General features: G+C 40.1%; 1 protein-coding gene across 2 annotated transcripts; it reads left to right on the top strand.

Annotated features, from left to right (window-relative positions):
- Positions 1–3327: 3327 nt before the first annotated feature.
- Positions 3328–24994, top strand: LOC100014714 (zinc finger protein 420-like). Of its 2 annotated transcripts, XM_056796934.1 has the most exons (5): positions 3328–3456; positions 4813–4935; positions 7938–8064; positions 11179–11274; positions 11784–24994. In XM_056796934.1, the coding sequence occupies exons 1-5, from the start codon at positions 3343–3345 to the stop codon at positions 14402–14404; spliced, it is 3081 nt and encodes a 1026-aa protein (XP_056652912.1). In that variant the 5' UTR covers positions 3328–3342; the 3' UTR covers positions 14405–24994. The 2 variants fall into 2 exon arrangements, with proteins under 2 accessions (XP_056652912.1, XP_056652913.1); XM_056796935.1 differs by lacking the exon at positions 11179–11274.
- Positions 24995–27972: the final 2978 nt, after the last annotated feature.

Below are 27972 nucleotides of genomic sequence, written 5' to 3'. Positions count from 1 at the left end.
AATATAGAATGTTAATCAAGTGATTTGTTAAAAGTTAATGTATCACTTTTCCAATTATCTCTTTGAATATGTGTGTTAGGTAATGTATCTGTGTGCCAAGAAAATGGGTATAAAAATAAAAACCAGGCATCGGTATGATGGAGCAGCTATCAGATGCAAAGCTGTCCCATGGCCATAATGATTAAGCTGTCTTCTGTTTGTTATTTTTTTGACTGATTGTTCACCACCTGTTGGGAAGCCCTGGAGTCGTGAGTGAGGCTGAACCTTGCCTGTGGCAGATAGATAGATAGATAGATAGATAGATAGATAGATAGATAGATAGATAGATAGATAGATAGATAGATAGATAGATAGATCTCCAAGTAGTTTGTGTATTGGCCCAGTGAAGGGATGTCACTCTTGGCTTTCCTTCAAGGAGAGCTAAAAAAAAATTGTGATCAACCAGCAAAGTATATACCACAGTATCCTCCTTAATAACTGTGAATCTTGAAATTTCTCAGACTCTACCTTAGAACATTTGGTTAAGACCATTCCCCATTTTAAACAGTGAAGCTACTTAGATCTAAAATGTGAGAACTCTACTTGGATCAGAAATGGGAGGACCTCTACTCCACCGGTACTTAGGACTGCTGTAGGGGAGAAAACTCCTTGCTGAACAATGAGAAATGCTTACACCCATACTTATAATGAGGCAAAAAGTTCTTTAAGCCATGCCTATTTTTAGAATTTATACAATAGGGTGCTAAGTACCTATTAAAGGTCAGGCAACTTGTAAACTTGCCAGGACAAAAAGATGAGAAACTTGCTCAAAGATTCTAACTTACTCAGGTGTGGATTGCTAAAAGGATTAATCTACTCAGCTGTGAATTCAGAATGGGCTGTCCTTTGGAAAATGTCTACTGTGATTGGTAGATGGAAGAACTTAGGGGAGGTGACATAGGAGAAAACCCCCTATATAAGAAAAAGGATCTCTTGAGATATATAGGCTCTTGGGAGGGAATTTCTAAGGAGGTCTCTCAAGGGAGGCTGAATCTGGCTGGAACTCCCTCTGGGGAGATTCTGTCCCCCTGAATCCTCGCTTGAACAGATCTTATGGTGAGTGATAAAGACTGACTGATCTCTCTCTCTTTAAGACTCAGGTCTAGGCCATGTTGGCTTAAGGCCCTTTATACTTATTCCTTTCTTACTCTTTCTCTCTTTCTTTAATTCCTCATTGTATTATTAATTAAAATCTCTATAAAACCCAGTCGACTTGGGTATATTCATAATTGGGAATATTTCCCTGGTGACCACCTTATATATTGATTTAAAAACAAGACACTGTAGTGAAAACATATTTCCTGCGGTCACAATTTACTCACCCACTCTTATATCTACTACAATTTATATCTTCCACTATTTTAATCTCTACAGTTTACAACCTCAACCATTTTAATTATTACAGTTTATGACCTTCAACTCTTTTAACTGCCACAGTTTATAGCAGACAACTATTTTAAATATAACATAACATCCTTTTATACTCCAATACAATAACATACACATGTATATTTTAATAATAGTAAAGCCTTATTATTCAGATTTTAGCATTATTATAATTTAATCACATATTATTTAATTGATACAAATCAAATATTATTATTCAAAATTTCCTCTCCCCTCCAGCTGATCAGACTAAAGGTAGAGACACCTGGAAAGCATCTGCCAATATGAATTGAAACAGATACCACAAATATACAGACTGAAAAAAATGGGGGGAACCTGGAGTAGAGCATGTCCCTTATTTTCAATAAGAGCAAAGAAAATTCCAAGTCCCTAACTTGGATTTTTTCCTAAGCAAGGCTAAGCTTTTGAAGAAATTATTAGTGTCTGGATGTAAAATTCTTAAGAGCAGTCCCTTCTGCTTTTATTATTTGCCTATACCCAATAACTGATTAGTTAGATTCTTTACATTTTGTACATATTTTTCAATCCAAGCGTTTTAACCTTTGCCATGCCAGGCTGAGTAGGAAGCCATCTCTGCCCCATGCTTGCAGCAGTTTACCAAGGGGGCTGTCAGTTGGAATAGAGCCAACTCATTTACCATTTTTCTTTCTAACAAATGTATAGCCTGTGTAACTAGTCTAAGAATTTCTCTTGCATGTAAAAAACAAACAAATTAACAGGGAAATAGCAAGTTAGGTGTCTGGAGAGACAGGTGTCTCTGAGTTTGGATATGAAGCATGGAATCTAACTGCCCACTCATGAGCATATTTAATCAACTAAAATGGTTTTGGTGATTAAATGAATAATTTCAAAGACTTCCTTCAGAATATCCTAATTCATACCAGTTAACTGAAAAATAGAAAATAGATAATGACAAAACTGAAACAGAAACAGACCACAAGTGAAAGTATTCCTCCCCTCCGTATAAGTAAGTCCCAGTCAGAGTAAAATCTAGGGGCAGCCGGATGGCTCAGTGGATAGAAAGCCTGGCCTGGAGACCAGAGGTTCCGGGTTCAAATGTATCCTGGAACACTTCCTAACCTTTCTGGATCCTCTGGAACCCAGACTCAGTCCTGACTCTGAGACAGAAGGGGAGGGCTAATCAAAAAGGTGAATATGGCAGGGGGAGAGTTGGGAAAAGGCAGGGGCTTGTGCTGAGGAGGGAGAGGGGAAGACAGGAAGCCCCTGCGGAGGGGTGGCCCACCTGCCATTGGAGCCCTGAGCTAGGATTGGGAGTCTGAAGGCCTGAGAGGAGGCCAGAGGGGTAAAGGGTCCTTTCAGAGGCCAAGGCTTTTCTGCTGGGGGAGGGGGGGGCAGGCTTCTGGGTGTGACTATAAGAAAAAGCTCCTCCTGGGCTCCTCGGGGAGGATGGAGGAAGCCCCTGAGGCTGTGTAGCCTGGGAGGACCCTCCCAGGGGGTGCTGAAGCCTCTCTGCTGCCTCCCCTGAAGGCAAGGCCAGGCAACTCCCCAAGGCCTCCCCCTCTGGGACTCCCTTTAGGTCTCCCTCCCAGCTCAGCCTTGACAACTCAAAGCCTGAAGAAAATGCATCTGGAGTCTGGGGAATGGCCCGGGCTCCCCCACTTTCATCCCAGGTGAAGGCAGGCCATCCCCATCCCAGGCCTCGGGATTCTCTCCTCCTGAGTACCCAGAGGCAGCAGAGAGGAATTCAGAGCAGCAACCCCAGGTCTAAAGAAGGAGCAGCAGGGCAGGGCGGGAAGAGGAAATGGGTTTTGAGGGGAAAGAAGGCTGCAGACGCCCAGGTCGGGGAACGATTCCTTTCTAACCCCTCCCCCACAATCCTCTTCTAGCAGGGGTCCAGGCCAGAGGACTCCATTTCCCAGAATTCCTGGTGTCATCATGCGAGTCCTGGCTCCTCCCCATTGCGGCAGCCTCGGGCATGCTGGGAATCTCAGTTCTGCAGTCCCCACGGCTAGAAGGTGCGCTTGCTGCAGTGCTTTTGGAGCTTGGCTGGTGAGAAGGGGAGGGTGTCAATGGACCTGAGAGGGATGGGGGAGGGGGGCGGGTCTCCCTGCTCTGACAGCTCAGACTTTCTGCTCCCTGAGGCGGAGGGAAGGGCTCACGGATTAGTGAGCCTGTCAGCCTGAGAGTTAGGGGCCCTGGGAGGGGGAATTGTTGCGCATATGCAACACCCCGGGAAGGGCAGGTGTGATGGATGTACTGGGCTGTAAAACTGTGCTGGGGGCAGGGGAGAGTCTGTGAATGCCTGTCAGTGTGTGTCCGAAGGGAGGGAACCTCGCACCACCTCCCCAGGCCCGGAGAGCAGAGAGCTATTGATCCATCAGTCAATCTAGGAATCCGTAGACACTTAATCCCAGCCTGGTGTGTGCCAGGCTCTCGCCTAAGGCAGTTTCCAGACTAAAGAAGCAGGGCAGGGTTGGAAGGGAAATGGGGGTGGGGAAGAAAAGACTGCACCCCTCCTCCCCCCAATTCGTGTATAGCCCCTCCCCCACCGTGGCTCTAAACCTCGGGAGGTGCTCCCTGCTCTGGCAGCTGAGACTTTCTGCTGAGGGACTCTTGCGGGGTGGGAAGACCCAGGTGGACCAGTTCCGGGTTCTGAGGGTGTCCCTAGAAATTGGGTGTCTGTGCGCATGTGCAACAAGAGAGGCGGGGCATGAGCCCCATGCCCAACTTAATGCAGGGTTGCCCGAAGGAGCTGTCTCATTGTGGGTCTCCGTGTCTGTCCATTAATCACTTTTAAATGATGGTAGAAACGGGACAAACAAGGAAGGTCCCACATCGGGCCAGGGCTACTCTGTTTGGACCAGAAGCCATAGTGGGCCTTTGCCCTCCCCCAGAGGAGAGAATACCTCCCTTCCAACTAGGAGGCAGCTGGGGGAGGGGATGCAGACACAGGCTGGGGGCTGGGCTAGTCCGGGTCCTTTCCCAAAGGGGACATTCAGGTCAGAACACACCAAAGGGAAAAGCAGCCAACCTAAGCCTGGTTGGGGCAGCCAACTGTGGGAGGGTGGGATGCCCGCGCCCACCTGTCATGGAAGGAGCATGGATCTTGGGCACCAAAGAAATGCCAACACGCTGTTCCCAACCCCCACCTGGTGCCCATGCCCCCTTCTAATGTCTCCTCCACCCCACTCCCCAGTAACCTCTCCTCCTAGGAGTCTCCCTCAATCCACCCTTTCCACCCAATGCAGTTTCTGACTTGAATGAAACCAAAGATGGCTCCAGAGGGGGTGGGAAGCCTTCTTCCTGTCCAGTCTAAGTCCTTTCCAAGCCTGAGGCTCCCTGGCCCCTCCTGTTGGAGGACCCTGGGAGCTCCTCTGAGCCCTCCCCCTCTCTAATTCCCCACAGGTGTACGAAGAGGAAGTTTCCCCATCTTGGGGCTCCCACCCCCTGAAGGACCACAGTCTGAACCAAGTAGAGACCCCAGAGCCAGAGGGAATGGCCCCCGGGACCCAGAGGCCCCCATCCCAGGTGAGTGCAGTCCATCCCCAGCCCTGACCAAGTTTCCCCAAGGTGGAATCCAGTAGAACTAAGACCTGTGTCTTTCCCAAGCCTCCAAGAGCACCATCACTGCTTGTCCTCAGTGTGAGCTCAAGAGTCAACCCTGGCTGCCCCCACATACACTGTGTTTCTGGAGTTTTCCAGGGCCTCAGTAGCCCCTGCTTGAATGAGCCAGGCCAGATTCTAGACAGGCTCAAGTGCTGTCCTTTATTCATCTACTCTCATGTGTGACACCCTCATCAGAGGGAGATGGCTGTGTATTCCACAGTTCCAGGGATGGTCTCCACTCCTGACCTCTAGGACTCGGGGTTTGGTCAGTCAGGCCTACCAGGGAGACTTTGGAAGAAGTTTGGGGTGAGAGCAGATGAGGACACAGACAGGGAAAGGTGCATTTTTAGCAGAAGGAAAGGGATGGGAATTCCAGGGCAAGACTAGAAGGTCTGCTGAGAAGGTCTCTAGCAAAGTTCATTCTTCTAGGCCAGAGGACACATCGCCTGCTTCCTTGGTCAGGGAGTGGGTCAGCATTTGGGAGGCCCTTTGTTCTTTATTAGAAAGAGTAAAAAAGAAGTGGGGCACGGGAGGTGCTACTGAGGACATCCTGCACCTTGTTCTATCCTAACAGCCAAGGTAGAATCCAGGGCAGTGATTTATGTTCTCTCCCACATTCCTTCTGATAGCCATACCCCACTGGCTACAGGAGAGCCTCAGTAGTAGGTGCTTGGGAAAGGAGTGTGAAAGATAGGATTGTGTTTCCCCAACTCAAGGAGGAAAGAGGCTAGAAGGGATTGGCATCAAGATGGGCAGAGGGAGACGGGCTGGGCTGGCTGAGGAGAGCAGGTCCCCTGGGTGGGACCCTGGGAGTCAGTAAAGCAGGGGCCTTCAGGAAGAGCATCAGAGAGCACTTCTTGTTCTTAGAAGGCCAGTCAAGGACAGGGTAGCCATCTGACCTGTATGACTCCCTGGCTTTGCCCTGCCCTGCCTAGTTGGTTCCTGCAGTTCATCAATGTGTGTTTCCTTCATTCCATAAATGTACTGAATCCTCCAGAGCTCTCAGATTGCTGAGATCAGAGAAACCTCTCTTAACCACAATCCTCAGGGAGCCTGGAGTTGGCATAAATCTTCACAGGCTCAAACAGCACCTGGACGAGGTTATTTCCTTGGATCTCCTCAGACCAGCGATTCACTCACCATTCCCAGTGAGCCCGGCTCTTTCTGCAGCACCTTCAGCTTCCTGAGATGACGACACAGATGTAGAGTTTATTCCTTCCACAGAAGTCTTAGATGTCATGATTTGTTTTAATATTCTGATACCCCAAACTCCATCCCTTCCAATACTACAGCCCATGTTCTACTATTATAATGAATATCTGCTACACAGTTAGTGTCTTACCTGGGCCTAATTCATTCTAAAAATTGTAATCATGGTGACTTATCTAAAGGATCATATGTGATCACATGGTTCATGATCTGTGATATGATAGCAGTGAACAGAAGAATTCCCTCTTGGACAGTACACTGTGAATACATTCAGAGGTATGTTGATTAGAATGTCTTTCCACAGAGGGCACTTTATAGAGTAGATGCAATCCAGGACAGGCATTCTCTTACCAGAATACAGAACCTAGATACACGATCAATGATAATGTCTGATTACATTTTTCTGAAGTCAAATCCACATTCTCTTCTCTTCTATCAATGTCATATTCCAATTCATGGCTTGATATAATGATTGAGCTACCTTTGGTACCATTGGAGGACAGCTGTGATCTTGGCACTTCAAAGACAGGGCAGGTGGGACAGTGTGGGGACTACCAGGAACCACCCAGAGTAGATGAGTTCCTAACAAAAAGCTGTCTACTTTCCTTGTAACTGAGGTCTCCCTGCATTCTTCCCTTTGAGCCCAGATTTCTCTACTTTCCTTTGGGTCCAAAATTTTTTCTGCTTTCTAGTTCTAGGTATATCTAAATGAAGGTCTTTTGCTGCCTCTCCTAATGGTGGTGGCTGTCCTTTCCCCTGGGCCTCATCTTTCCTGTCTGAACTCTTTGAATGTCCTTCAGGTACATTAAGAGCAATTCTCATCCCCAGACCTGGCTCCAGCGGCTGCTCTCTACCCTTGCTACAATTGTGGAAGAGTGGCTTTTGTTGTGGGAGAGGGAATGCTGTGGGAGAGGTTCTGACCCAAAAAATTGCAGCTCAGACATGTTCCTATCAAGACATGAAGGTGTCTATTCAAAGATATTATACATAGTGTCACCATGGGTATGGACAAAGCCATTACAGGAATGTGAATAGCCCTCAGATGGGTGTAGAGGACAGTGGAATGGCCCTTCTAGGGTTTCAGGTTTCTAGATTGCATTGAGGATCTGGAAAATTATGTCTTCCCAAATTTGGAAACTCTCAGACTTTCCTCAGACTATTCCTCCCCTGGATATGGAATCCTCTGTATCCTTTAATCTAGATAAGAGTATTTTGGCCTCTTAGGAAATTAAGTAGAAAATTCCTTTTTATTTGTTTTCTCCTCATTGATCACTGGTAATGTTTTCCCCCTAGAACACACAGTACATGCGACCATCGCAGAAACTTCAAAAAATATTCTTACAAGATCAACTCTGACTCTTGTGATGAGGAAGTATTTCAGATCACCTTCTTTCTTTCTCCTCCACAGAATCTCATACTTCACTCAGAGAGCATTTCCCATCTCCCTGATTCCACAGGGAAAATCATTTCAGAGTCAGACATTTCTCCAGATTTTACTCTTCACAACATGATCCTCATTCAGAAAGAAAATGCCTTTGTCAGTATTCCATTGAGTTCTGAATGGCTGGTCTCCCATGCTGGCTCTGACACCCTTCAAGGTTAGGAGTTTGGGTAAATCCCTTGCGTGCTTCAGTTTCCTCCAGTCAGTTGATGAGGGTGGTACTAGATGAATTCTGAAGGTTCAGATCTAAATCTCGTGACTTTTTCTGTTTTAGGGGTCAATAGCATTCAAGGATATAGTGGTGGACTTCACCCAGGAGGAGTGGTGCCTGTTGGACCATTCTCAGAAAGTGCTATACCTGAAGGTCATGCTGGAGAATGTACAGAATCTACTCTCTGTGGGTAAGGACCATTTTCTCTCCTAAATCTGAATCTGCCATTAAGGAAGTATCTTCATTTCATGTGCAGGATTTTAAGCCTTTGTCAATGATTAAAAAAGCAGAAGTGCCAGTCTCTGCCCAGGGTTCTCCTCCTGCTTCCTTTTCATTAAAAAAGTCTGAATTATATGATGGGAAGATTGGACTTTCCTTTCTTGCCCCTGAAATTGTTTCTCCTCTGTTTTAGATAGTTTCAGATGAAAACTTAAACCAGTGTTACAGATTTACATTCCTGAAGCTAATCTAAGAAGTCATCTAGTTCAACCTCTAATTAGACCTGAAATTTGTGCGCAAATTCTCTCTTTATACCCAGGCAGCTTTTCCTTGGAGATGGGTATTGAAAGGAAACCTCTTCCTGCCAAGGCATATCCTTCCCCTTTGGGTTGGGTCTGGTCTTTTTTTTTTTTTTGATAGTTTAAATATTTTTTGCTTTAATTTTATTTAATTGATTAATTAAGAAAATTTTTCCATGGTTACATAATTCATGTTCTTTCCCTCCCCTCTTCCCACCCCATTCCCAAAGCCAATGCTCAATTCCACTGAGTTTTATATGTGTCATTGATCAAGACTTATTTCCATATTATTGATATTTTCACCTGGGTGATCATTTAGAGCCTACATCCCCAATCATATCCCCATCGGCCCATGTGATCAAGCAGTTCTTTTTCTTCTCTGTTTCTCTGGATGTGGATATCATCCCTTCTCATAGGTCTCTCAGAATTGTCCTGGATCATTGTATTGCTGCTAGTAGAAAAGTTGGCTATATTCAATTATGCCACAGTGTATCTATCTCTGTATAAGGTTCTCCTGGGTCTGGTCTTTAGAAATTATTTCTTGTTATTAAGTAATAAGGGGAGAGGCAAAGCCAAGAAGGTGGCATAGCAGAAGCAAAAGCTGGAACCACCCTGAGAATCTAAAAGCAATCTTAAAATTATTATAAAGTATAATAATATATATATATATTATAAATTATCATAAAATAAAATTATAAACCCACGAAACTAGGTTTATACCATGAATCACCCACCCATCAAGACTAACAATATTCTTTCAAGGAGAAAAATCATTATTTAATAAATAAAATAAAAAATCATTTAATAAAAAAATCATTATTTAATAAAATAGGGGATGTCCCAGCTTTCCTGATTAAAAGAACAGGTCAAAACAGAAAAGTTGATTTCCCAATAAAAATTTAAAGAGAATTTTGAACTCCTCCCACCATTATGTCACTTTGTTTTGATGTAATTAATCAGAAACCTAGAGGTCATTTACCATTGAGATGTGCAGGGATAGACGGACCCTCAGAGAAAGGAAGTTGAAACCAATGAGATGGGAAACTGATCCCACAGGCACTACTCCCTTGGACAGTGCCAGGCAAATTAAGTAACTGATTAATTCCTGAGATGTGACATGGGGTTCCTGAGAATGTCCTGTTTATAAGAGGAGACCCAACGGGAAGAAAGAATCTTCTGGATGGAGTTTGGAACCTGAAGGCACCCCTGTTGGTGGTGAGTTTAAATCCATCAGAATGTCAAATAGTGTAGTCAACTCTCTACCTCTTTCCTACATTTCCTTCTCTTTACTATCATTGTGTTGATGTAATAAAGCTACTAAAACTACTAGTGGCCACATAATTTAATTTTAATTATTACACATAAAAAGGTAAATAAGAAAGATAATTTACAGAACTCAATGAGGTCAAATTTTTTATTTGCCTAGTAGAAATATGATATTTGTAACTCTTAAAATTGCTATCCTTATCATAGTAGTTAGGAGAAGTATACATAGAGAGTGTGGTACTAAACTGTTTAGGAAGATATGCAAAAAAGGGAGTGGGGTTAAAAAGAGGAAAGCTCTGAGGGAAAAAAGAAGAGAGAAGTAACATGGAATAAATTATATCAAATAAAGAGGTATGGAAAGAAAAACTATTACAGTGGAGTGGACAATGAGTGTGGTGACAGACAATCAGTATAACTTATTTTCTCATCAGGAATAACAGCCAGACTCATTGGGGTTTAGAATCTTATCTTACTCTATAGAGGAATAGAAGGAGAATAAGAAAGGTGGTGGTGGGAAGGGAAGTAATATAAGGGAGGTGGAATGGAGGAGTGATTAAAAGGCCCTATAGAGGAAAAGAAAAAGAACAAGAAAGGTGGTGGTAGGGAGGGGAATAATATAAAGGAGAAGAAATGGGGGAAGTGATTAAAAAGGGAAATATGTGGACAGACAGTGAAAGGAGGAAGTGTAGGATTAAAAGAGGAAAATAAGATAAAGGAGAACATAGGTATCGTAATCATAACTGAGATTGTAAATGAGATAAACTCAGCCATAAAATGGAAACAGATAGCAATGTGAATTAAAAACCTCAATCCTGTGATATATTGTTTTCAAGAAACACATTTGACATACACAAATAGACATACAGAATGTAAAGGTAAAGGGATTGTTACTTCACTAACAATATGGGAATAAAATTTTAAAAAGATGTATAAAACTACCTCACAGCCCCTAATTCTGCCTAGTATAGCAAATTTATTCTTATTCCTCCTTCACTCTTCCCTCAAATCTCAGGCTAGATGATAAGAATGGAAAGGAAGAGAATAAGCATTTCAAAATATCTGCTTTATGCCTTCTACTGGGTAAAATAGTTCATAATTATCACTAATTCCACAACATCCCTGTGAGTTTGGTTCTCTTATTATCCTCAGTTCATAGTTGAGGCAACTCAAGCAAACATCGGTTAAATAACTTGCCTAGGAGCACCCACTTACTATCTTTCTGAGGCTAGATTAAATTTGCTTTTCTGACTCCAAGTCCTGACCCCTTACCCCTTCACTACCAGCTGCCTTTAATATCTAGGAGGTTGTGAAATGTGCCTATCCTTCTATCACAACAAGCAAATCAAGATGGAATTTTCTGATTGCAAATGGTTTCCATGATCTCTGCCCTCCTGTAAAGGTCCCAACAGTGACTAAAACAGAAGCTATTCTGTAGGACTTACTTGTATGCCCCCTTTCCTTTAAAAGGAACATATTTTTTATTTCTCTTTCCTGATCTCTTCCTTTTTTCTTATGCCCAGGGCTTCCAGTTCCTAGGAAAAATTTTATCTTCTGTTTTCAGCAAGGGAAAGCACCATGGCTGCTAGAGCAAAAAGGCTCAAGGAGCTCTTGTCCTGGTGAGTGAAGTGAAAGCAGGTGTATGAGGACTGTTATCCCAAAAGACTTTTATCTGTTGTAGTCAAACCCTGTGCCTAAGTATGCTTTGTCCACAGTATTGGATAGTCTTTCTCCATTGCCTTTTCTATCCTTCCTAAAAAATCATTTGTCTATTATTCTTATAATAAGTGAAGGGATTGCTACACTTGGGGGCTGGCAGACCAATGTTGCATCATGCTTTTCATTTCCTGAGAGATAAAAATCTTGGGCCTGTCTATGCCATACTTCCATTGTGAGGTTTCATTGTAATTGTATGTGAATGTATTTCTAAAATCATCTATCTTGCAGATATTACCAAATTGTGTATCCAAAGACTGGTTCTGCTTGTTTAAGTTTGAAAACTCCTTTTCTGCCTGGAGAAATAGAATAAAAATCAGTTTACTTTCTGCCATCAGAGGAAAGAATTTATTTTTCTCTCTGTGTGTATCCACCTTCCTTCTATGTTTATATCATTATTTGTTTTCTTCAGAGGCAGAGACTAATTTTGAAGTGAAGGAGATGTCTACAAAGCTGAGCCTTCTTGTGGAAGAATCTGGCCCCCAAGGATGCATGAATGAGGATCCCTGTGACTTCATTTTGAGAGAAATCTGTGACTCTAATATCAAGGTAAATAAAAATCCAAAGAGTAACTGTGAATTTGATAAAACTGCAGAGAAATTCAGCCAATATTCAGTCCTAAATCAGTATATGAAATTGACCTCAGGAAATGACTGTTGTCAGGATAGTGAATATAGGAAAGGCTTTCCTGAAGAAGAAGGATTTATGCAGTCCCATGAAAAATCTCCTGAAATGCCCATGCATCAAGGTAACCTAGGGGAAATGGCTGTAGAGATGGTTTCTGTGAGTAATAACGGTGGGAGACCTTTCAGTCTGAACTCTAAGCTTCCTGCACATCAAATAATCCTCTCTGGAGAAAAACCTTATGAATGTAAACAATGTGGAAAAGCTTTCACACAGAGGAATAATCTTGCTGCACATCAGAGAATCCATACTGGAGAGAAACCTTATGAATGTAAACAATGTGGAAAGGCTTATGCGTGGAAGGTCTCTCTTGCTACACATCAGAGAATCCACACTGGAGAGAAACCTTATGAATGTAAACAGTGTGGAAAGGTTTTCACACGGAAGTACCCTCTAGCTGAACATGAGAGAACCCACACAGGAGAGAAACCTTATAAATGTAAACACTGTGAAAAGGCTTTTACAGGGAAGGACCATCTTGCTGCACATCAGAGAATCCACACTGGAGAGAAACATGAATGTAAACAATGTGGAAAGGCTTTTACATGGAAGCTCTCTCTCACTGCACATCAGAGAATCCACACTGGAGAGAAACCTTATGAATGTAAACAATGTGGAAATACTTTTACGTGGAAGATCTCTCTTGCTTCACATCAGAGAATCCACACTGGAGAGAAACCTTTTGAATGTAAACAATGTGGAAAGGTTTTTACATGGAGGTACTCTCTTACTGCACATCAGAGAATCCACACAGGAGAGAAACCTTATGAATGTAAACAGTGTGGAAAGGCTTTTACAGGGAAGGACCATCTTGCTGCACATCAGAGAATCCACACTGGAGAGAAACCTTATGAATGTAAACAATGTGGAAAGGCTTTTACATGGAAGGTCTCTCTTGCTACACATCAGAGAATGCACACAGGAGAGAAACCTTATGAATGTAAACAATGTGGAAAGACTTTTATATGGAAGGTCTCTCTCACTGCACATCAGAGAATCCACACTGGAGAAAAACCTTATGAATGTAAACACTGTGGAAAATTTTTCACACGGAAGTACCCTCTAGCTGAACATGAGAGAACCCACACAGGAGAGAAACCTTATGAATGTCAATACTGTGGAAAGGCTTTTATAGGGAAGTGCCATCTTGCTGCACATCTGAGAATCCACACCGGAGAGAAACCTTATGAATGTGAACACTGTGGAAAGGCTTTCACAGAGAGGGGAAGTCTTGCTAAGCATAAGAACATCCATGCTGGAGAAAAACCTTATAAATGTAAACAATGTGGAAAGGCCTTTACATGGAAGGTCTCTTTCACTGCACATCAGAGAATCCACACTGGTGAAAAACCTTATGAATGTAAACAATGTGGAAAGGTTTTCACACAGAGGAACACTCTAGTTGCCCATCAGAGAATCCACACCGGAGAGAAACCTTATGAATGTAAATATTGTGGAAAGGCTTTTATAGGGAAGGAACAACTTACTGCACATCAGAGAATTCACACTGGAGAGAAACCTTATGAGTGTAAACAATGTGGGAAGGCTTTTACATGGAAAATCTCTCTCACTGGACATCAGAAAATCCACACAAGAGAGACATCTTATGAATGTAAACAATGTGGAAGGGCTTTTAAAGGGAAGAGCAGTCTTGCTAAGCATCAGAGAATCCACACTCGAGAGAAACCTTATGAATGTAAACAATGTGGGAAGATTTTCATACTGAGGAGCAGTCTTGCTACACATCAGAGAATGCACACTGGAGAGAAACCTTATGTATGTAAACTATGTGGAAAGGCTTTTGCAGGGAGGAGTGCTCTTGCTCTACATCAGAGAATCCATAATGTAGAGAGACCTCATAGAAAGACCTTTACAGAAACAGACTCTTTTGCTAAACATGAGAGAATCCACACTGAAGAGAAACCTTATGAATGTAAAGAGTGTAGAAAAGCTTTTCCAGAGAGGAGAGCTCTTGCTAAACATCAGAAAATCCACACTGGAGAGAAACCTTATGAATGTAAACAGTGTGGAAAAGCTTTTACAGAGAAGGGATCTCTTACTGCACATCAGAGAATCCACACTGGAGAGAAACCTTATGAATGTAAACAGTGTGAAAAATCTTTTACAGAAAGGGGATCTCTTGCTAAACATCTGAGAATCCATACTGGAGAGAAACCTTATGAATGTAAACAGTGTGGAAAAGCTTTCAAACAGAGGAGTCATCTTGCTAAGCATCAGAGAATCCACACTGGAGAGAAACCTTTTGAATGTACACAATGTGGAAAGGCTTTCACACAGAAGAATTATCTTACTAAACATCAGAGTATCCACACTGCAAAGAAACTGTGAATGTCATTGATTCAGATAGGCTTTTACATAAAGCTCTACAGTTGCTTCATGTCAGAAAATCTTCACTGGCGAGAAACCTCATGAGTGAAGCACATGGTATGGTTTCCACTTTTAGATTATTTAACAGAAGATCTACATTAGAGAGAAACTTTAGGAATATGATGAATGTGAACAAGGCCTTCAGGAAACAATCGTCTCTTATTCCCAAGTGAGAATTGCTTTTGGAATATATTGAATTGGAGAGTCCAGAGCTTGTTCCCTATGAAAAAATGTCTTTGAGATAGATCAGTTCCAGATGGATTCCCTGTAGGAAGACTTTCAGCCAGAGATCATCTCTTACTTCATATCAGAGGATTCATAGTGCAGAAAATTTTAATGTGCTCAAATTGTATGTATTTTCCTCAAGAGGAGGATAATCCTATTATGTAGAGAAATGTACATTATAATAAGTCTGTGGGACCATCCCATGTCTATTATATTGGCTATTATGACAAAAGGAAAGTGACAAAAGTTCGAGAAAATATGGGAAAACTGGGATACTAATGAACTATTAAGAGGAGGTGTGAATTGATTTAACCACTCTGTACAGAGCAATTTTGAACTATGTCCAAAGGGCATTAAAAAACAAAAAGGAAAAGGACCTATACGTATTTAAAAAAAAAAAAACACTTAAAGCTGCTCTTTTTGGAGTGACTAAAAAATTGGAAAATAAGAGGACACTCATCAATTGGGAGATGACTGAGTAAATTATCATATATGATTGTAATATAATACTATTGTTTCATAATTAATGAGGAGAAGGAGGAGCTGAGAAAAGCCTGGAAAGACTTGAGAACTGATGCAGATTGAATTTAGCAACACCAGGAGAACCACTGCACATTGTGACAAATGTTTTATGCAGAACAACTGTGAAGTGAGTTATTCTCAACAATACAATGATCCAGAAGAATCCCAAAGGATTCATAATAATAATAAAAAAAAAATCATTTCCAGAGAAAGAAATAATGGAGTCTGAATCCAGACCAAAGAAAAACATTTTTTTTAACTTTTTAAATTTTAGTCTTATTTGTTTGAGTTTAATTCCATAGAAGGAACAATATGGAAAAATGTTTTATGGTGTTGCATATGCAAAATCTATATAAGATTGCTTAACATCTCTTTGGGGGGGGAGAAAATCCAAGACTCAAAATTCTTTAAAAATGTTGAATATTGTTTTTACATATAATTGTCAAAAAATAAAGTATGAAATGATGGAGGAGAAGAGTTCTATGATCAGTAGCGAACAACATTCTTTCTGGAATGAAAGAGTTTATAAGGAATGATTACAGGAAGGACTTCACCTTGAGCTCTGACTTGACAATATACTAGACACATTTTGCCAGATATAATATTCATTGCCTCCAATTCACTAGGAAAGGTGTTTTGCTATAGCATAGACTTCATGGATTTTCCTCATTAAACACCCCAAATTTCATATTGTACAAAAAAATACTACACTGATAGGGATTTTTTTTCTCTGAAATACTGTTTGTCATTCTTCCTCACTATTTGTTGGCATTCATCTATTACAGATTTTTTTGGCCATTACCTAGTTAATTGGCACTCACTTGTTTCTTGTTTTTTGCTGGCTCATATAGATCTTAATAAACAAACAAAATAAGAGTGCCTAGGGAAGATGTGGAAGGAACAGGGGACCTGATCCCTACTGTTCAGTCTATTCTGTCCAAAGACTCAGGCTCATGATGTATTTGGCTGATTCTGGATCTGAGTGGAACTCCAACCCCACTGATGAAGTAATAAGGGAGAATTTTAGGTCTCCCAAGTATATCTTATCTCAAAATATCAACTAATGGGGACTCCTAAGGTTGAACTGGTAGGCCAAAGAGCAACAGAACACAACTCTCTTTATAAGCAAGATGCAAGGCACTCTTTTCTGGGGACAATGGTGAAGGAAACATTTTTTTGTTTATGGGAATCCCATACCCCCATACCCCCATTAAGAAACCATATTATCCTCAAAGAAACAGCCTCATATTCTTTATTGATTCAAATCTGAATGTTACACAAAGCATTTCTATAAGGTGAATAAAGTCCCAATTACTCCTCTGATATTCACTTTCCCTCTAGAGAGTTATTTTAATGAAGAAGGAGATAAGAATTATGAGAGAGAAAATTATGAGACTGGCCACAAATTAATAATTTTATTAAATATCCCTCAGAAAAGCTACAGAATGGCCTGGGTTGCCAATCAGTTCCTTTGACAATCAACTTGATAGACAAATAGCAACAGAAGCAGAAGACAAGTTCAGTTGAGAAGTCATCTTTACCCTGCAATGAGAGGCAATGTGAGGTGTGTGTTTGTAGAATGTGTGTGATTGTCCATGATGGTTTCAAATGGCTAGTAGTGAGCATGCCTAGTGTTATTGAAAGAGCCAGCCATCAGTGCAGTGGAAAAATGCAAACATTCATAACATATTGATGTGGTTATTATAGTAGTGATGAGAAGAGATTACTTGGTAACCTTGAAATGTAACAGCTATTCTGGTGCAGAGTACAGCAGGTAAATGAGGGTAAGGGCATCACTGTGACTGTCCAGGGGAATAGATTTACACTGGTGTGGCTAACTGATAGGGTGTTGTGGAAACAACTTGAGAAGAGATGGAGAAAGAAAAGTATATGTTGTACCTGGTTAGAAGGGGTAAGTGTTTGATATAGTCCTGGAAGGAACAACAAGATCATTTTATATCCAGTCATAGTGGTTTGGAATCACTGCACAGAAAAACCTATTAGGCCTCTAATATGTGTATGCTTGTTGTCCCAGAGAGGTTCTTTCCTACATTAGATGCTGTTAAAGAATTTCAAGCCAGAAACTTTGGACATCATAATGAACTTCCAAATATTTTATGAACCACCAAAGGGACATGAGGCAAGAGTACTGATGTAGAGTTGCACTATTTATTACCTAAGAGAAGAATGATGGATTGAATATAGTAGAAATCATTCATAATACATAATGAAATAATTTGAATATTGAATATATGTACAGCAACTGCCATAATATCTTTGGATCCCAAAAGAAAAGAAGAAATTTTGCATATAATTTCCAAATTACTGCAAGATAGTTAAAAAAAAGTAGCCGATTTCTCAGCTTAGAATATGAAATTTCCCAAGAATGGCCATGTAATAGTGTCTCCAAAATAATCAGCACAAAATGTCAAAAAAGTTACCCGAGACTGAGAAAAATATAATCAACAAGAGGCATTGAAAGGAAAGATAGAAAGAGCAATGAAAAAAGCTAGTACTGTGGACAGAGCATGCTCATTCACAGAATTTGAGTAGTAGTCCAGCTGCAGGTAGGTTGGTCAGGTCATTCCTCCATTCTGAGCTCATGACCTGATTGTGAAGGGAGATGAGAATGTTCAGCCTGCCTGTGTCACAGGTGTGTTGTGAGTATCCAGGGTTATTGTATGTGAAGATGTTTCTAAACTAAATGAGCTTGCAGATGTGACCAAATTCTGTTTCCAAAAACCAATTCTTCCTGCTTGAGGTTGAAAACTTCTCAACTGGGGAAATAGAATAAAAATCAAATTACTTTGCCATCACAGGAAATAATTTATATTTCTGTTGTGTGTATATCTATGTATATATACATAGTTATATTGTTTTCTTCATATTTAGAGACCATGTTTGAAGTAACTGAGATGACAAAAGAGCTGAGCATTTTGTGGAAGCATCTGGTAATCACAGATTCATAAGTGACTTTCTGTAAATTCAGTGTGGGACAAATCTGTGATTAATATCAGCATAGGAAAAATCCAGAGTAACTGTGAATATGATGAAACTGAAAAGAGATTCAGACAATATTCAGTCCCAAATCAGTGAAAAAAGTAACTTTAGGGAGTGACTATTCTCAGAACCATGATTATAATCAGTGCTTTCCTGGACAAGTGGAGCTTCTTCAATCCCATGGCAAACATCCTGAAATGCCCATGTATGAGGGAAATATAAGAGGACTAGTGCCTACATGGAATGAAGACCTCATTAGACATCAAAAAAGTTAACATAGAAATATGCTTTATGTGAATGATAGAGGTTGGAAAGCCTTTAGTCAGAACTCTGAACTTGCTGCACATACCATAATCCACACTGAAAAGAATCTTTATAGATGTAAAGAATGTGGAAATGCTTTGACACATAGGGGTAGTCTTGCAGCACATTAGAGAGTCCTCAGTGGAGAGAAATGCTATGAATGTAAAAAGTCTGCATAGGCTTTCCCTCCAGGCTTAATAGACATAAGAGAATTCACACTGGAGAGCATGATAAGGGAGGGGAAGAGGGGAAGCGGTCAAGGAATGGGAATCGGGAGCTCTCAAAGATGACTGAGTGGATATGGCCAGATGAATTCTAGGCCAGGGGACCAGTTTGGAGACCAGAGGAGAAGGGTTATCCCAGGAGTCAAGGCATTCCTCCCATTGAAATGCAGGGTTTCGTGAGGAGAGGTAGACAGGATCCTAACAGGTTCTTCCCTGGAAGTGATTGCTTCTTCCCTTGGGGCTGAATTCTCTCTGGCTTCTGGAAGTGAACTCTGCATGTGCAGGTGTCATTGGGTGTAAGTATGAAACTCCCTACCCCCTTTATGATTATAATAGTATTAACCTTTATGATTGTTTTAATAACATAATCATAGTCTTGAGTTAATAGTCAAATAATATAGTTTGCTTTATAAGAATTATAAACATTAGCTAAGAAAAATACAGTTTAGGGTGGTCTTATTTACAGGCATTATGACCTTAAACCTATAACTCAAGAGTTTATACTAAGCTGACCACACCCTGCTCTTGGGTGCAAGCATTCCCCCCCCCCCCAAAAAAAAAAAGTAAATGGCTGCTTTTGGGTGCAAACGTTGGCCAGGGGAAGTGTCAGGGCTGCTCTTGGTTGCAAACATCAACCATCTAACTGCTGACTCCTAGTATTGAGTCATAATTCTCAGCTGAAAACAGTTAGACCCTGACCTGTACAGAGGTCTTGGAAATGCCAGCCATAATAATAAACATAAAGTTACCATCCATAGTAATTACTTTTGTACTTTCCAGCTTAGTCATCACTTGCATCATTAATTAAGAACTGCCCATGTGAAAGATTTTACATCCATTCAGTTTTAATTTTGATTTTATTTTCTGTCACTATGTTATCAGATTTCTCTGCATTAAAAAAAAAAAAAGGCTATCTCCTAAGGATCCGGGTCTTTGGTCTTGGCATTGACCAGAGTCTGGCTTTATTGTGAGACTGGCCCCCTTGCAATAAACCTATTAATAGCTTGGAGACTGTATTGTGATCATTTTTCACCACATTTGGCAACTCTGCTAGGACCTAGAGGAAATTCTGTCCATCGGGGGTCCTTCCAAGAAGGGTTTTCTTTCAGGGTGCCCACATAGGGGACTTTTTGCTCCTGCCCCCTTCTTGACGAAGAGATCAACGAAAGAAGATTCCTCACAGATTTCAAACCAACTCCAAGCTGGTAAGTAACTTTCAGTCATTTTCAACAACTGTAGGTTGAAAACCTACTCAAACTTTTCTATTTTTCTTGATTCTAAACAGATTAGTTAATTTCAAATGTATCATAGTTCCTGAGTCTATTCAGAGCTTACTCCAGTAAGTTTTACTTCTGCTTTTTCCAGCTGTTCTGAGGTTTTTTTCCCCGAATTATGTGGTGTTTTTTATTTTTTTAAGAAACTAGATTTTTTTTTTTTAGAAAGTCTTTGGGTCAGTAAGTAGTCCTAGCCAAAAGAAGCATTGATCCAGCTTACATAAGCTGTCTTAACTCAGATCTCAAAACAAAAGAGTAGTTTTAGTCTGGCCTGAATGCCTAATCAAATCCAGACAGACTCTCCTTTCTCTAGATTTTTCTGCTCAATATGGGCACTGAGCATAGCAAAAGGGAAATTCCTAGGGACTCTCCATTGGGGAAATTCTTAATTGAGTTGGACAGACCGCTTACCAGTAGGTAAAGGAATGGAGAGAAAAAAAGTTATAGAATACTGTTTAAATTGGTGCGAGACTCGGGAACTTTTGGCCTAAATTTGGAACTTTTGATCTTTGTACTATAAACAAATTAGAAGCCATTTTAGAAAAATAAGAAAGATGGGAGCAACTGGAATACCTGGGATGCTGACTAAAACTAGCCAATACAGGAATTAATTCATATACAAACAAACTTTACCCTGTCTTGCCTGTTCCCCTCCTATCTCCCCCCCCCCCCACCTTCCCTTTTTGAGCCAGAGGGAGAACAATGCAAGGAGGAAAAAAAAGGAACAGAAACTAGAGCTTGGCAGGTAGAGAAAAGGAACAGAAGCCTCTGCTTTCCCTTTAATAGATAAAACTCCACTCAATGCACAGGAAATTTAATTTTTTATATAAAGAACACCATCCTTTCAGACCTTCTGATCTAGCAATGTAGAAACAAAATATCCCTCAATTCAATGAGGACCCCTTAGTAGTGATAGATCTGTTTAAATCCATATTTAGTGGGTACTGTCCTTCATTGAAAGGTGTGAAATACCTTCTTGAAACATTATTATCAGATTGGGAAAGAGTGGGAATTATAGAAACTACTAACCAGGTGGTAGTTGGTCCAGGGGGAGGTGGGATGTGGTCAGTTCAAGACCCAGGATGAAATCCTAATATTTTGGGGGATTTCAGTCAGTTAGGAGATGCTATAAATAATTCAATCAGAAGGATGGAGCTTTTCTCACAATACCTAAATTACAGCAAATTTCAGGAAACTACCGAGGAGAAAGATGAGTCTCCTATGAGATTTTATGATTGGCTCTGCAAAAGTGCTAAGAAATTTGCTAGACAAGATTCCATTAACCCAAGAGATGCCAGAATAATACAACTTTTGTAAACTAGTTACTCCCTAATATCAAGAAATATTTTTCAAATTTTTGCCCAGGATAGCATGAGAAAACTATAGGTGAATTGAAGGCAATTGCTTTGTATGTATATGAAGGGAAAGATAAAGAAGGTTGGTCAAATGAACAAATCAATTCCATCTTTTGTTCAACAAACATCTCAAGACCAACCACTCAGGAAGACAGGGCACTGCTTCTACTGTGGAAAAAGGGGACATGTGGCCAAGGAGTATATAGGAAGAAACAGAAAGATCTGGCAGGAAGAAAATTTGAGAATAGACAAGGAGCCTGACAGACAAATACTTCAGCCAGAACTGAAAATTGGGTTGCTCAAAATATGAAAGTTGCTGCTTCACAGTGATGGTTTTTTTTTTTGGGGGGGGGGTTCAGGGACTTTGAGGCCTGTAGCTTCTGGTGAAGATAAAATCATAGCCCCCTTATTGCCAGTCCATGCTTCTCTCTTGCCTAATGTGGATTGTGTTCAGTGTTCGTGCTTAATTAATACTGGAGCTTCTTTGTTTTACAATCTGTACCTTGGAATAAAGGAACTATTGTTAAAGGAATGTCAGTAATTGGTGTAGAGGGAAATAATGAGCTTCTTTCTCTCATGTCATCACTAGAGGTTACTATTGGTTCAATTACCACCAAGTATTCTTTTTTTGTGGATACTTCAATCACCCATGGATCTATTAGGAAGAGATATGTTATATAAATTAAGAATTGTCTTTCACTGTATGCTAGATAATATACTTACTTGCCTGATGAAAAATTGTTAATACCATCATTTATTAATGTATTAAGTTAATATTGTAATGAGGAACCACTTGCTTATTCCTCTGACCATGATGGAAACTTGTTAATCTCTGATTTCTTAGCTAAGGAAGTCTGGGCAAGCTCCCCCACTGATGTAGTCAGCTGTCTCAGTTTCTTTTGCTATAAAAGGAGGGAAACTCCCATCAGTACCTCAGTATTCTCTTATAAGGAGTCAATTATTGATATTATACCCATAATTGACTCTTATTAAACAAGGAATTGTTGTACCTTGTAGGTCAGGGGCAAATACCCCTATTCTACTAAAGATGCTGAAGCCTGGTCCAGGCTATAAGCTCATTTATCATATTGTCCAGAATCTTAGAGCAATTAATTCTTATGTGGTTGGTCTCTGTCCTATTGTACCTAACCCTTCAACTTTTGTGACTGCAATTCCCTGTAATGCTACTTGTTTTTTTTTTCTGTTTTTGACTTGTGTGCCACATTTTAGTCTATACCTATCAGCTCAAAATCTCAATATTTATTTACATTTACCTTGCTGAGTCTTCAATACACTTTCACCAATAAGTGTATACAAACAGTCACACCATCTTCTCCCTGATTTTTCAGAAAGATTTATCTACCACCATTTTTAAAGGCTCTGATTTGATCCAGTATGTAGATGACTTGCTCCTGGCCTCTTCTAACCAAGAAGTCTGCTATCAAGACAGCTGCCATTTAGTTCAGGAACTTGCTAAGCAGGGGTGCAAGATATCCAAAGCAAAGGTACAGTGGTACAAAACACAGGTAGAATCCATGGGTTTCATTTTGTCACCAGGAAAAAAGACTGTTTTCCCTTAGAATATACAAGCATTACAGAACCTATCTCTACCCAAGAATAAGAAACAGGTATGTGCTATATTGGGAGCTACCGGTTATTCCAATCCTGGATTCCATATTTTTGGGAAATTGTCCATTAGAAATGAAATCAAAACATTTGGTTGCTTTAAGGGAACTTAAAGAAGTCAGCTGGTCTGGTACTAGGAACCCCTCCCCCGCCCCCAATTGTGCAGTGTTCCTGTGAAGTTGAGGCCTTGCTGTTATGCCACCGAACTTGACCAAAAACTTGCTCAATATGAAGTGACCTTATTAGAAAATGAGAACATCAATATCAAAAGATGTAATACTATAAATCCTTTCACTCTGCTACCTGATCTTTTATATCAGCGGAACCCCTACATAACTGAAACTGTGCTTGATATGTCAGAAAAGCCACACCAAGACCTTTTAAGGGTCCCCCTGAAAAATCCTGAACTAACCTTATATAACAATGGCTCTTCCTTTGTAAAAAAAGGAAAACAGTTTACAGGCGTAGCTGTGGCTATTGATTATGATATTTTGTGGTCAGCCTCCCCTCCATCTAACCTCAGCACTCAGGCAGCAGAACTTCTGGATTTAGCTCAAGCCTATTTTTTTATCCAGATGGAAAACTGTTAATATCTATTCAGATTCCTGATGTGTTTTGGGAATATGTCATGCCATAGGAATGCTGTGGTTATAGCTTGGGTTCCTAACATCCTTAAGAAAACAGATAGAACACTCTGATTAAAGACTTGCTTGAAGCCATTCAGCTACCCAGGGCTTTAACAATAATATATTGCTCAGCCCACAAAAAGGGAACTGTCCCTGTGTTCAAAGGGAATGAATGAGCTGATTTAGCTGCAAAGACCACAGCTAAAAATGACCCTATTCAGACAATGTCACTATATACTGCAGAAGAAAACATATAACAATATAAATTTGAAAACCTACCATAGAGACTGATAAAAACCAATGGCCAAACATCACCTATAAATACAAGGAAATTGAAACCTGGACTCAGAGGTATAATGCAAAGCATATGTTTGGTATCTTTCTAAAAAAAAATGTTATCAAGTCTGTCTAGCATTTTGGGCTAAAGGTCATTATAAGGCACAGAAAATTGCAGACACAAAAATAAGGGTTTAGATGACTCTGGGAATCACTTCAATGGCTTCTCATATAATATTAGGGGGTCCTGAATGTATGACTTTTTAATTAGCATGTTTTTTAAAAAGTTGCCTAAGGAAGGTGATGTGTTGGAGGGGATGTGGCAAAATTGGGACAATAATACACTTCTAGTAGAGTTGTGAATTGTACCAACCATCCTGGAAAGCAATTTGGAATTATGTGTAAAGGGCTTTAAAAGAATGTCCACCCTTTGATCCATCCATACCCCAAAGAGAAAATAAGGAAAAATACTTGTTCAAAAATATTCATAGCCTTGCTCTTTATTGTGGCAAAAAAAGGCAAATGAGGGGGTGTCCATTGATTGGGGAATGGCTGAATAAATTGTGGCATCTGATGGGAATGGAATACTGTTGTGCTGAAAGGATTGATGAACTGGAGAATTTCTATGTGAACTGGAACAACCTTTAGGAATTGATGCAGAGAGAAAAGAGCAGAACCAGGAGAACATTGTACCCAAAAACTGATACATTGTGGCATAATCAAATATAACAGACTTTTCTACTAGCAGCAATGCAATGATCCAGGAAAATTCTGAGGGACTTATAAGAAAGAACACTAACGACATCCAGAAAAATTTGTAAATCCAGAGTATTTGTACTATGCGAGTACAAATGCAGAAGAAAAACATATGATCAATCATGTGGTTCAATGAGGATATGATTGGAGTTTTTGCATTAAAAGAGTACCATATTGCAAATATGAATAATATGCAAATTTTGATTTTGAACAATGATTTTGGACAATGATACATGTATAACCCAGTGGAATTGCTTCTCAGCTCTAACGGGGGTGGGGGAGGGAAAGGGGGAATCATGAATCATGTAACCATGGGAAAATATTCTGCATAAATAAATAAGTTATAAAAATGAATAAATAAAAAGGTTGCCTGTGTCGGTCATCCACTAGCTTATCAATCTTTTGAGTCCTTTTATAAATCTACCCAAAATTGGACACCTAAAACATTGTTTGGTTATTGTTGATTAATTAACAAGATGGGTTGAAGCTTTCCCTTTTTCAATAGCTGATGCAACCTTTGAAACAAATATTCTTATTTGAGAAATTGTTCTCAGATATGCCCTCCACCAGCTAAAATTGATTCTGATAGGGGCTCTCATTTCACTGATACAGTTCTTCCTAGAGTTTACATTAATTTAGGAATCATTCCAAGATTCCATGTTTGTTATCACCCATAGTCTTTAGGTCAGGAGGAATGTATGAACAAAGAGATTCAGCTCTCTTAACTGGGAAATTATGTCAAGAAACATTTAAAATGTCCTGATGTACTACCAATAACTCCTTTTCATTTAAGGAGCCAGTCTCAAGGACATTGTCATGTTTCCCCTCATAAAATGCTCTTTGGCTATCCTTTTAAAACTAAACCTTTGGTGTTGGTATATGCTTCTATGTTGGGGGAGATCTTGTCGTTACTAAATGTATCAGAGAATTGCAACATAGACTAAAGGATATTGGAGCATCATAGACATGATATTGGAGCAATAGTTCAGTCTGGCCCTATATATTTTTCTCTGCACAACTTTTTGCCTGGTTATTATATCTATGTAAAAAATTTTCAGCTTTCCAGGCTGATTCAACCTGTTTGGAAGAGACATTTTCAGGTTCTTCTGAACACTCCTATGGCAGTTAAGGTTAAAAAACAGAAAAAGGATTCCTATATTCACTGTTCTAATATCAAACCAGCACTTTCCACTGGTTCAATATGACTTTAAATAATTCTTCTTTCCTCTCTGCCCTTTCTGAGCTGGATTCTGAACCCTCTTATCTGTGAAGATTAAATTTAACTTTCCCTGATTGTGAAAATTAACTTTCCCCTGATTGTGAAAATTAAATTAATTCCCCTGCCCATTTTTAGATTTAATCACCAAAAGTGTAAACACCCTACTTAAAGTTGAGTGGGGGAGGTCTGTGACCCATGTGTGCAATAGTGGGTGATGAATCAGAATTAAACTTACTGCCCCTGGGCAGTCCTAAAGTAAAGCTTCAACTGTGATTGATAGACATAAAAGTAGGGGAAGGTACAGGAAGTGACACAAAAGAATGTCTTTAAAAGGGAGTTAAAACTTTCTGAGTGCAGTTCTACTTGGAGTTGAACTTCCTGTGAGAGGGAGTTCTTCATTCTCTGGAGTTGAGATTGGAGAAGAATCTGCTGACTGGATCTGAGACCCTATCCCTGCTGAGCCTGTTCTTAAATCTCTTCCTTTGGACTGACACATGGTAAGTGAAAAGAACTGACTCCTTTCCTAAATATTTTCTGAAGAAACTAGCCTCAGGAGAGACCTACCTCTTGAGAGCTACTTTCCAAGGGCCAAGGCCTCTCTGATCAAGTACTAATTTCCCCTGCCTGGTTTTGAGCCAGGCATTAGAGTAAATTATTTAGTGCTTAGGCTAGATATCTTACCCTATCCTCTCTGATTTTCTAACTTCACTCTTTCTCTATTTTGTAAATAAATCTCTTTGGAATAAATTAAATTCCTGGAGAAGCTATATTAAAATAATCAAGTCCAACCTTTTATAAAATAACCCATTTTCACCCTTACAGATCTAAACTCAAGGCACTCTGAACAGTTTTTAAAATATTGGGGGGGGGGGAGAATTTTGGTGCAAGTATGCCCCACTCAGTTATTATTCTTGGACCTGTTAGTCATATGGTTCAGATTTAACCATTAAGTAGGAGCATAGTATATCCATCTTATGTACCTACTGCTTCTCTGTTTAGGAGATATGACTATTCCCCCTTTGAGCTCTGAATATAATATAACTTTTACTGAAGTCACTGATTGTGACATTTCTTTATGTTCATTCTTTTCCCCATGCATCACTACTATTATCAATGATTGTTTTAGAGTACCTGAAAGCTTTTCCTGTTATCCTTTCCCTTCTTTATTGGACTATTTATATGGACTATTCAGTTCACCTTATTACATTAAGGTGCCACTCTTTAGCTACTGATCTGTTTTCAGTTCATAATACATCCACAATTCAAGCTGCATCTTTAAACATAATATACTTATTTAAATTTTCTGTTATTACATGCAATCAAACCAAATATGAAAACTACCATTGTAGTCCTTTTTGTCTCTCAGCATCCTCTAATTGACATCCTTTGATGCAACATTGGTGGCACTGATCTTTATTTTATTGAAATGAAGTCACAGACCATTCATATCACCAATGGGTTTTTGTCTCTCCCTCTACTGGCCTCGCAACCAGCCCTAAAATCTGTACACATACTCCAAGATTGACTTGTACTCTCTGGGTCAAAATTTATTCTACTTACTCCCTAAAGGATATAAATTTGATATTAACCCTATATAACAGGAAATTAGATGACCTAGATTTTTGTTATGATCTTATTCCTATAGGTCTCTCCATCACTTCTGTGGTAAGTTTACCTTTTACAGAGGTGGCCCCAACTGGTGATCCTCTTCAGGGTCATGTTAAAATGTCCCTGAGAGGAGGGATAATTAATGAAAGTAGCATAAACAATAGTTTGGACAGAAATAAAAGCAGTTTGAATAGTCATTTAATTAGAAGGTTTTCAGAACTATTCAGCCAAAAAAACTTTTAAAAAGAAGATTTTGATTAAACATTCCCATTCAGCCTCAGAAACAAAGTAAACCATTATTTTATTCCATTTAGATTTTCTTGATCATGATGTGTATAGTTGTATTTCTACTCTAGTGGGGAAGTCCTATCTGCTGGAGAGACTTCCGATCGCTTCAACATCTCCAATGGCGTGAAACAAGGCTGTGTCCTCGCTACGGTACTATTCAACCTATCCTTCACCCAAGTATTACGACATGCTGTGATGGATCTAGACCTGGGCGTCTACATCAAATA

Source organism: Monodelphis domestica, chromosome 4 (genome assembly GCF_027887165.1).
Source record: "Monodelphis domestica isolate mMonDom1 chromosome 4, mMonDom1.pri, whole genome shotgun sequence".
Lineage (NCBI taxonomy): Eukaryota > Metazoa > Chordata > Mammalia > Didelphimorphia > Didelphidae > Monodelphis > Monodelphis domestica.
Note: the sequence above shows the minus strand (reverse complement) of the source record. Positions and strands in the feature narration are given on the sequence as shown.

What these genes read in the sequence shown, in the direction of transcription:
- LOC100014714 (XM_056796934.1), top strand. Translation starts at nt 3,343, where the DNA reads ATGCGAGTCCTGGCTCCTCCCCATTGCGGCAGCCTCGGGCATGCTGGG. An exon ending in GTGCTTTTGGAGCTTGGCTG is followed by an intron (nt 3,457 to 4,812) that starts GTGAGAAGGGGA and finishes AATTCCCCACAG; the next exon opens with GTGTACGAAGAGGAAGTTTC. An exon ending in CCCAGAGGCCCCCATCCCAG is followed by an intron (nt 4,936 to 7,937) that starts GTGAGTGCAGTC and finishes TTTCTGTTTTAG; the next exon opens with GGGTCAATAGCATTCAAGGA.